We start from the raw sequence: 9,917 nt of genomic DNA on the forward strand, positions 1-9,917 counted from the left end.
CAACCGTAAATTCTGCCGTAACAGTATGTTATAACAGAAGAATGTAATTTCTATCCCATAAATTAAATCATACTGGAACAGTTTTGTAGCTGATATAAAAAGTTTGGTCAATCCCCAATAAGTATCTGATCACCAACAAGGTAAAAGAAGTGTCTTTTGAAATATTACATCGGTACTACCCAGTCAACCATTTCATGACCAAGTTTAAAAGAGACATTGATATAAATTGTTGTATTGTTGGAACCCAACCGGAAACAGTGCAACACCTCTTCTGGTCCTTCTCACACTCAAGGACTTTCTGGAAAGACTTCAGTCAATCTATCATTATCCATCTTTACAAAGACTTTGCAGGATATTGTCTTGTGTGTGTTATTTTTTATTTATTTTTTTAAAATAAACTTCTTGATTATTTTGGCAAAATATTACATTCATAAGTGTAAGTAAGCAATCAAAAACCAATCTTCATTCACTTTCATATTGATATAATAAATTACATAAATTTCACTTAAAAATCAGAAAATAAAAAGGCTCAGAAAACCATTTACATCTGTACAGTTTTTAAAATGTTTGATTGTATGTGAACCCCCTTAATTTTTAATTTTGCAAACAAACAGTATGCAAACAGAATACAAGGTGTCTATGCTCCCATTACTATTGTTTTGTTTTTTTTTTAATTTTTAATTTTAAGCTTCTTGCCTTGTACCCCCTTTTGCTTGAAATGTTTGTTTTCATTCGGACGACACATTCATGTTTACCCAGAAGTGAAACATATTCAGCTTTTACTTGAGTGTGAGGGGGCGCTAGCGCACTAATCTGTTCATTTACAACCTATAAAAATCAGTAAAAGAAGACCACATGGCCCAATGGTCAGGGCTTTCAGCTCCGGGGCTGAAGCTGGATACTATTGATCATTTTGGACTTAATTTGTGTTGCAAAACGTTTATTTTTCGTGGTATTTCGGGGTCCGGTTTTTTCCCCTCTCAACAACCTGTGACGGAGTGTGTGCCCACGGAGGAGATAGAGAGTCCCACACAGCAACCGGGAGGACAGGTAGCGACACACACACATCAAAACACGCCCTTAGCACCCGCAAATAAATCCCTTTATAACAATACAGAGTATGTACACCTCTTTGTACATCCAACCTTGATTTCCTTGACGGGTTTTTTTTATTTTTAATTATTGTTATTAAATGTATTCATCAAACATTACATTAAGACTCAAATAATAACACTTTGCATTAATTTGGTTTATTATTTATAAAGTAACTGCTGTAATTGTATTTCAACAGTTTTTATGTATAATATATGAATTGACTATAGAAGGTTTATTGTAAAAACAAACAAAAAACAGATCAACAATTTCGCCATAAACAATGTACCAATAGAATAGACATGTAAAAAAAATTATTAAAATACATTAAGACAAATAACATTACTTGTGTAATGTAATTGTCATTTGGGAAAAAAGTGACAACCAGGTAAGATGTCATGATGTTTTCATGTGAGCTCCGCCCGCTCACGGAGATTGACGGGCGTCCTCGGAGCGGCGGCGCTCGGAGGGCCTGCGATGCGCGGCCTCGGTCGCTGGGGGGCCCCCGAAGATTGGCCCGGTCCCGTCTGAAGTGAATCATTGGTTCTCCCTGGTTCTCCTTGGTTCTCCTTAGCCTTCCCGATTCTGGTCGCTGATTGGCTGAGTGCTCAAGCGCTAACTGCTCTGATTGGTTGGTTCTCCTTAGTTCTCCTTAGAGGAGGGCGGGCTCAGATTCTGCGTACCGTTCTGATTGGCTCGTTCTCCTTAGAGTGGGGGCGGGTCAAATAGGTTTAGTAGGCGGCCATGTTGCCATTGCCCTAGTTTGCATTTGATTTCCATCAGATCTCAAGCTACCGAGAGAAAAGTTAACTTTTCAATCGTTTCCCAGAACGTTCACAAAGTTTCAAAAACTTTGAAAAACCATCCTGGTGAGTAATACATGTTTTATTATGTCAATTTTTGTAATCGGGGTATTTTACCGCCTTTTTGTTAGCTTTAATATCGTGAAATATGTAATGAAATGGACGGAATTCATGTTTAAACTGTCTAAGACCGCTGAAAATATGTTGCTTTGTTCCGTTTAAAATACCAATTAAAACTGTATTTCACGTTATTTAGCACCTTCGAAGGACCTTGTCAAATATTGAATGAAACTGTAATTACTACTGTATAAAAACGCTAATGTGTATAAACTGCTTAAGACCGCTGAAAATATGTTGCTTTGTTCCGTGTAAAATACTAACTAAAACTGTATTTCACGTTTTTTAACACTGGCGAAGGACCTTGTCAAATATTGAATGAAACTGTAATTACTACTGTATTAAACGCTGACCTGACGGCCAAAAAAAGCAAAAAAAACCAAATGTAAAGTATTTGTATTGTATTCCATTTATCCATGTATTCAGTATTTAGTTGATGTTTAGTCATATTAAATAGCTGTAGTTAAATGGATGTTTATTAAACATTAAGCACTAAACATGAATGAATAACTGAATGCATTTTTAGAAGAAAAATACCACTAACGTGATTAATTTTGTTTAATTAATTAATTAATAATTGAAATAATTTGAGAAGCATATCAATAAAACAGAATTCAGAAGGAAAATAATAATTTGCCACTCAAAAGGTGTAGGTGGAAGTTCAAAGAACTTATAAGAAATCCTACCCCTCCTTTGTCATTTTATAGTGCTGTATTTACACAATTCATATTCATAAAACAAAAAAAAATGAGAAGCATAACTAGATATATTATCGTTTGTTGCCTTAAAAGTAAAATATATAAACGGAAACTGGAGAACTAGAGTATAATGTATTAGCGTTTATGGTTGTACAAACCAAGATAAAAGAAAAGGCAAAAACAAAAAACTTTTCTACGTGTTCCCCCACACCTCAACACAGTATGTTAAATGGGGTAAAATAAGGGTACAGTAGATAGTATATAAAGCTTTCTTATCAAGGAGATATTTTTATTTGTTCATTAATGCTACAATTTTTGCTGTTTTGATTTTATAAATGTGTGGTTTTAATGCATAACACCAATCTTGTAATAATACCTGTTTTTTTAACCACATTATATTATTATTTAATGTGTGAATTGTCAAGCTTTTCTCTCTATCACACAATAGGCTGGTTTTTTCCACAGCTTGACCTTTGAAATTATGCATTTTCACAATAGGGTTGCTAAACAATAAGATGTAACAGGGACATGTTTGAACAAGACAAAACTCAAGATAGAATGGTCCTTTTGAAGTCTTATCTCGTGTGTGTGTGTGCGTGTGTGCGCGCGTGTGTTGGGGTGACCTGGGCATTGTTAATTTTAATCAACTCTTCTCTGCTTAATGTCTTCTCATTAGAAAAATGGACTACATTCCAAATTTCACCTGGTCCGACTCTGGAGAAATCATTCTGAAGCCAACACCGGATGCGCAGGCCTATGCCCTTCAGGTGCAAGCCCGGAGCATGCTGATTGGTGGAGTGAAAGGGCCCGCCAGAGTGATTCAGGATGCAAAGCTGCGTGTCCACCATGGCCAAGGTGATGTGGAGGATTCCAACCTGCTCCTCAGCCAACATGACCTGCAGTTTGGCAAATATCGTGTCCAGACCTTCTACTGGCTCCTTTGCAATGACATGGGTTACGCTGTCATGATTGCGGCTGCTCATCTGAAGGAGCGTCAGGCTGGCCGTGATAACATGAGCCACACAATGCTGAACAAGGACAGCCTATGTTGCTACGCCAAGCTGTTCCCAGATGTCATGCGGGCTGTTGAGCAGAGGATGCTGTCTGATGGCTCCCTGATTCCAGCTTCCTCCTCAGCACTGGATCACAAGGTGGTTGACTTTGGTAAACACGCCAAACTCACTTACAAAGATTTTTTCAAATCTTCTGTTTCTGAGGTGCAGAGGTGAGTGTCAGTGTGTTGATAAATACAAGGCAGCTCATGTTTCCTGCTGTCACCTGACGAGCACTGTATTTGATTAGCTACAGGAACTGGCTCCGGAGGACCCCTGCTCGCTCAGCTGGTACAATGATGGACCAGCTGAGAAAGTACGTGCTGTGGAGGGATGAGCAGACGATGAAGGCCTCGACGTCTGCCTCCACCTCCGCCTCCTCCGCCTCTTCCGCCGCCTCTGCCTCCTTTGCCTCCGCATCTGTCTCTGCCAGCCCTTCATCTGTGGTGCCTGTGAATGCTCCATCATCACCCTCACCTCCTCCTCCTCCTGTGAGGAGAACAAAGAGGATCGCTGTCATAGGTATCTTCATTCCTGTCCCTTAAACATAGGTGTCTTTTCCCAGCAACTTCTCAAAAAGTCATTTTACGTGGTCCTAACCCTGCATTCTGTGCGCGCTTTTATAGCGTCGTCGTCTGATGATGATGATGATGATGATGCGGCGATGGTGTCTGCTGTGGAGGAAGTGGAAAAGTCCGACCTCCCTCGTAAGTACAAATAGATAATTTCAGTAAAATAAACCTCCCCTCTTTGGTTAATAATTTAGCGACCCACGGTATTTTGCAGCTTTGACCACTCCTACACCTACTCCGCCGCCCACCACGCCTACTCCCGGCCCCACAGCACCAGAGGCTCCACCTCCACCTGCAGTGTTAAGCCGCACTGCTGGAGTGTCTTCCGCGGACGTGAGTCTTTGTGATTTGTATTTATTTTGTTCATGGTGACGGTGTTTTTTAAGCACGGACATGCAACACTCTGTCGGTGGCAATAATTTCTATTCACATTAATGATTTATTGATTTCCACCCCAGGTTTGTCTCCCTGATGCCTGGAGGGAGACGCTGCCCCCAGGACAGCATGCCTGGCTCAGCAGGGCTCTCTTCACCAGAGACTCAGCCGGAAAGGCAGCCCTGAAATCAGAGCTGCAGCTCTGGTACCACCCACCGGGACCACGGCACATCTACTTCCAGCCTCCAACCTCTCCTGAAGCCTTCTTCCAGCGTCCCTTCTTCCTCTGGATGCCGTACCGGGTGTGGCACTGCCCCATCGTATGCCCAGTCTGCAAGCACAAGATGACCTCGTGTGGCATATATAAGACAATGTGGCGAGTGCTGGACCGCGACGGCTGGTACTACATGGGCACAGAGTACCTGGAGTGCCGGAGCTGTGGGAAGAAGTTGGCCCTCTGGTGCCTCAGCATCCTTGATGCTGTCTGATGGCTCCCTGATTCCAGCATCCTCTTCAGCGCTGGATCATAAGGAGGTTGGCTTTGGTCAACACGCTAAACTCCCCTACAAAGATTCTTCTGTTGCTGAGGTGCAGAGGTGAGTGTCAGTGTGTTGAGAAATACAAGGCAGCTCATGTTTCCTGCTGTCACCTGACAAACACTGTATTTGATTAGCTACGAGAACTGGCTCCGTAGGCTGGTACTACATGGGCACAGAGTACCTGGAGTGCTGTCGCTGTGGGAAGAAGTTGGTCTCGTGGCGCCTCAGCATCCTTGGCCAACTGTCGCAGGAGTACCGATCACAGTTTCCCGCTGTGCTCACATACAGGTAGATCTGGATTTCACATCGCTGTTTCAATGTTGTGAGATGCGGAGTAGATTGAATAAATCTCCTCCTGCTCCTTCTCCATCAGGCTGGCCTGTGATCGGCGCGTGCTCTCGCAGATGAGCGGTCGCACGCTGGGCAACAGCGCCACGAGGCTGTACACCTTCCTCCGTGAGGAGCACACGAGGGCCTGGATGACTCGCTGCGTGCACTACATGCATGCATACAGGCAGTTCAACATGCCTAATGTTGAGAGGCCCCCACCTGCCATGTACCCCCAAATGGATTCCATCCCCGGCCCGCAGTGGATCCTGGCAGCCCATGGCAATCATTGCTATCGGCGAATCGAGGAGATGCAGGCCAGCATCACGTCTGTTTACGGCTCGATCCTGAAGATGGACTCCACCAAGAAGGTAACTGTCATGACGGCACTTGAATACGATGGGTTGTGAGTGAACTCTGACTACATGCATTATGTGCATCTGTGCAGATCACCAAGAAGCTGGCCGGACACGTCGCTGGGACCGCCGAGTGGGTGACAAACGTCGGCAATGAGCACGGACAGGTCCTCATCTCCGTGCTGATGGTGGCCGAAGGCAACGGCCTGAAGGCCATGGCCCAGGGCCTGATGCGCCGGTACAAGCAGGCGGGGGTGGAGCCTCCCGTGGCGCTGTACGTTGACAGGGACTGCTGCTGCTCCAGCCAGGACGGACGCTCCGCCGCCGGGAGAATGTTGTCAGAGTGGTCCACCCTCAAAGTGGGGTTGGACATCTGGCATTTCATGCGCCGGCTGGCTGGCGTGGTGACCACCGACAGTCACCCTCTGTACGCGAACTTCATGCGCCGCATCTCCGCAGCCATTTTTGTCTGGGACCCGGAGGACGTTGCTCTCCTGAAGCGAGCCAAGGAGGCCGCGGTGCCCGGCTCCTGGGGCACCGTGTCGCTGAAGGAGATGGCTCGACACTGTCGGCATGCCACGCGAGGCACGGAGCTCACGGAGAGGTACCTGGACGATGTTCTGGACGCGTTCAAAGACGCCACGGACACCATGGGCGTCCCTCTCCTCGACGCAGACCGCGTGGAGCCCATTTGGGCCACGCAGCGCCGCCACGTGTGCTGCATCCAGGACCCTCCTCACGTGCCTCTCTACCTCCAAACCGGCCAGGTGACCATGGGTGGAGTCAGCCTCCCCATGTACCGCTGCGCCAGAGGTTCCACCTCCTTGGAGTCGTTTCACCTCCACCTCAACCGGTTCATCCCTGGTGAGTTGACACGACGACCGATGCGCTCTGCAGCCTCGCTCTCTGAATTGTCCCTCACCGATCTGACTTCTGTTGTGCGGTTTTAAAGGGACCAGTGCAAACGACATCCATTTTCAGCGCTACCTGCTGGAGGGGCTGACGAGGTGGAACGCAGACCGCAGCCGCGCGACCGTCCAGAGAGGTAGCCGAGGCCCACACCTCTGCTACAGTCCCCGGGAAATGGAGCACGCCAACCAGCTCTCGGTGGAGCTCTTTGGGCAGCTGATTGGAGTGGCCTACCTTTTCGCCCAGACTGGCCAGGTCCTGGAGGACATCCCAGAGGACACGGAGGGACCTCAGGACGAGCAGCAGGTGGATGTGATTGAGGAGGGGGAAGAGGAGGAAGGCCAGGATGTTGACGAGGGCTTCCAGGATCTGATGTTTTACCTGGAAGGCCTCCTGCAAAATCCAGTTCCGCAGCCGCCGGCGTCTACGGCTCAGCCACAAACGGAGGAGGTGGGTAATAATAAATCCTTTATCGGTGCCTCCATCTGATCAACAGGACTGAGGACGGTCTTCTCCTCTACAGGTTTATGTGGGCGATGATTGCACTCCCGGCTACCAGCATGTGGTCGGACTGGCTGAACGTCTGGTCCAGCTGCGCTTGCTCAACTGTGTTTCTCAGAGGCAGGCGGAGGAGATAGTGCAGTTGTGGCAGAGGCTGCCTGAGCGGGACAAGGCGCCACTCGTTTTTCCACCCAGGTTCAGGGACCAATTGACGCATGGCCGGTTTAAAAAGCCAAAGTCCTCCCGTGCACCGACTGATTCACGGGCTGGGGTGGAGAGCTTGAGGAGGTGAGTGACACTAAACACACAAGACACGTGTTTCTGCCCTGCATACGCACCACACTTACTTATTTGTGTATCTTTGGCAGATGTCTCAGCAGTCAGGGGAGCGGACCAGCGCAGAGTCCAGGAGTCAGCCGCCTGGTCGAAACGATCTGCATTCTCCTGTGCACGATCTTTCCCCTGAACCGGACTATATCTGGTGTTCGAATCAGCCGCTGGAGTGACATCGTGCGTAACTACGGGTTCATCTGGGAGAACGTGCTAAGTCACCCGATGCTCTCCACAAAACTCCAGCTGTTTGAGATCAACCAGAAAACACTGACACAGTGGTGAGAAACACACACACACACACACACACTCGATGCAGCCTTTTGCTATTATCTGCTATGTGGATTCCTAACAATCATGTGCTCTACCAGGTTTAACAAGCGGAAGGCGCGTCAGGAGAACGTGGTTCTCTGTGTTGGCCAGATGGACAGCATCCCACCGCTGACAGCCTGCAGCACGGAGGATGGCTGCGCCTTTTCACCACACAGCAATTGTCCATGTCCTTACACCACACATGGCCACCAGTGCTTCCCTTGTTGCCACCGCAACAGCAACCCCAGCAGCAGCAGCATCAGCACCATCAGCATCAGCACCATCAGCACCAGCTATAGTGCTGCCTCCGCCACTGCCACCACCAGTGTTTGGACCTCAAACACAGAGGCTACCAAAAACCACTGCGTGGAAGCAGAAACAGTTGGACCTAAAGAAAGAGGAGGCTGAGAGGGAAGGACTGGCGTATGTTGGAAGGGCCAACTTTTCATGCAAATGTCAATTGTGCAAGCAGCCAAAGACAAAGGCATATGGACACAGCCTCTTCCACAGCAAGAAAAGGAAAACAATGATTCACTTTTGTGAGGCAACTGCTGGGGGTCAAACTGTGGAAGAATTGCTGAGTGAGAGGAAGCGGGAGGAGGACCAGCTTTGATTCCTCAATAAGGTACAAGCACGCACCATAATGTTAACTTTCCCGCTTTATCTATTTTTATCATGGAATACACTGACTGACTGACTGCTGTTTCTCTTTTTCAAAGCGTGTCCATTTGTCATCCATGCCAGTCATACCGGTGATGGTAATCTACAATGTCGCCACAGCTGCCCTGGGACATACTGACAGAAGCATGGCTGCATTTTTGCTTCTACGGCCCCTCTGACCACCACCAACATTCATGCACAATTCATACCCATTCAGACGAGGCAATGTGGGTGAAGTGCCGGATGAAGGATGAAGGTGTGAATACAGAGGTGTGAAAGCCAGGGCGGCCCTTAAAGCCAGGTGAAGCACAATGAGGAGACTCATTCATCATTGGAGCAGAGAAGGACTAGAGGACCACCGACGAACTTTGATTCCTGAACAAGGTACAACCACGACACCATAATGTTAACTTTTGCTGCTTTACCGATGGAATACAGCGACTCACTGCTGTTACTTATTTCTACATTGGAATTTGATTTATTTTAAAGATGGACAACCACACTCTTCAAGAACCAGCAGGGAAGAGCTTTAGCATTCAAAGAAAAAGTAACTATATAAGACCTAATTTTTAAAATAACCACCTTTATTTATAATTCTTTGAATTTTCTGCACTGAGTATTGCTGTTGCTAATTTCAACAGCTCTTCAAAACACTGCAAGCCAGACTGGAAAAAAGGTAAATAAGAAGAATTCAGGTTGCAAAAGTCAAAATACTTTTAATGTAACATCGCTGCACTGGACTCACTGCTGTCCTTTCTTTTTTTTTCACCGTACTCCACAACAGAGCCACACAGACAGGAGAGGAGGCATCCGGGTGCAGCACCTGGAAACCACTGCTTACAATGTTGGCCACAATCAAACGCCACAGTGTTTTAAAGCAGTGATTCTCATCTGGTGGGTCGCGGACCTGTACTGGGTGGGTCGCGGAAAGCTGGCCAAAAAAATCAAATAAAATACTTAATGTCTGTCATGTTGGACTTGTCTTTTATTTTGAAAGAAACTTGTCTTTTGACAGACATGCTGTGAAAAGCATGTTGCACAGAAAAATATAGATTTATGTTTAAAATAAGATTATATATGTGTTTTCAACAGCTATCTTTGAACATTTGTTTTTTTTTTATTCTAAAAAAACGTGGGTCGCGATTTGCTGACTGTGGCAAAATGTGTGTCCCAGGGTGAGACCAGTTGAGAACCCCTGTTTTAAAGGACTGTCCCTATTGTGAGTTGTACAGACATTTCATTTTCAAGAACGAGATATACTGTGAGGGGACAGG

The 9,917-nt window shown here is 46.5% G+C and overlaps 2 protein-coding genes across 3 annotated transcripts; both read left to right on the forward strand.

Annotated features, from left to right (window-relative positions):
* Nucleotides 1-856: 856 nt before the first annotated feature.
* LOC114470037 (uncharacterized) lies at nt 857-5,827 on the forward strand. 2 transcript variants are annotated; one of them, XM_028458028.1, is made up of 8 exons: nt 857-1,050; nt 3,387-3,935; nt 4,013-4,284; nt 4,389-4,469; nt 4,549-4,667; nt 4,793-5,305; nt 5,383-5,536; nt 5,622-5,827. In XM_028458028.1, the coding sequence occupies exons 2-6, from the start codon at nt 3,391-3,393 to the stop codon at nt 5,195-5,197; spliced, it is 1,422 nt and encodes a 473-aa protein (XP_028313829.1). In that variant the 5' UTR covers nt 857-1,050; nt 3,387-3,390; the 3' UTR covers nt 5,198-5,305; nt 5,383-5,536; nt 5,622-5,827. The 2 variants fall into 2 exon arrangements, with proteins under 2 accessions (XP_028313829.1, XP_028313828.1); XM_028458027.1 differs by lacking the exon at nt 857-1,050 and adding an exon at nt 1,838-1,961.
* A 51-nt stretch (nt 5,828-5,878) lies between these two features.
* On the forward strand, nt 5,879-9,595 carry LOC114469933 (uncharacterized). The gene is made up of 10 exons (XM_028457839.1): nt 5,879-5,946; nt 6,024-6,795; nt 6,884-7,290; nt 7,364-7,629; nt 7,710-7,952; nt 8,043-8,608; nt 8,703-9,027; nt 9,133-9,190; nt 9,285-9,319; nt 9,428-9,595. Exons 1-6 carry the CDS (start codon nt 5,887-5,889, stop codon nt 8,389-8,391), a joined length of 2,097 nt encoding a protein of 698 aa, XP_028313640.1. The 5' UTR covers nt 5,879-5,886; the 3' UTR covers nt 8,392-8,608; nt 8,703-9,027; nt 9,133-9,190; nt 9,285-9,319; nt 9,428-9,595.
* Nucleotides 9,596-9,917: the final 322 nt, after the last annotated feature.

The sequence above is a fragment of the Gouania willdenowi genome, chromosome 9, assembly GCF_900634775.1.
Source record: "Gouania willdenowi chromosome 9, fGouWil2.1, whole genome shotgun sequence".
Taxonomy (NCBI): domain Eukaryota; kingdom Metazoa; phylum Chordata; class Actinopteri; order Blenniiformes; family Gobiesocidae; genus Gouania; species Gouania willdenowi.

What these genes read in the sequence shown, in the direction of transcription:
- LOC114470037 (XM_028458028.1), top strand. Translation starts at nt 3,391, where the DNA reads ATGGACTACATTCCAAATTTCACCTGGTCCGACTCTGGAGAAATCATT. An exon ending in AAAGAGGATCGCTGTCATAG is followed by an intron (nt 4,285 to 4,388) that starts GTATCTTCATTC and finishes GCGCTTTTATAG; the next exon opens with CGTCGTCGTCTGATGATGAT. An exon ending in GGAAAAGTCCGACCTCCCTC is followed by an intron (nt 4,470 to 4,548) that starts GTAAGTACAAAT and finishes GGTATTTTGCAG; the next exon opens with CTTTGACCACTCCTACACCT.
- LOC114469933 (XM_028457839.1), top strand. Translation starts at nt 5,887, where the DNA reads ATGCAGGCCAGCATCACGTCTGTTTACGGCTCGATCCTGAAGATGGAC. An exon ending in CCTCAACCGGTTCATCCCTG is followed by an intron (nt 6,796 to 6,883) that starts GTGAGTTGACAC and finishes GCGGTTTTAAAG; the next exon opens with GGACCAGTGCAAACGACATC. An exon ending in CAGAAAACACTGACACAGTG is followed by an intron (nt 7,953 to 8,042) that starts GTGAGAAACACA and finishes GTGCTCTACCAG; the next exon opens with GTTTAACAAGCGGAAGGCGC.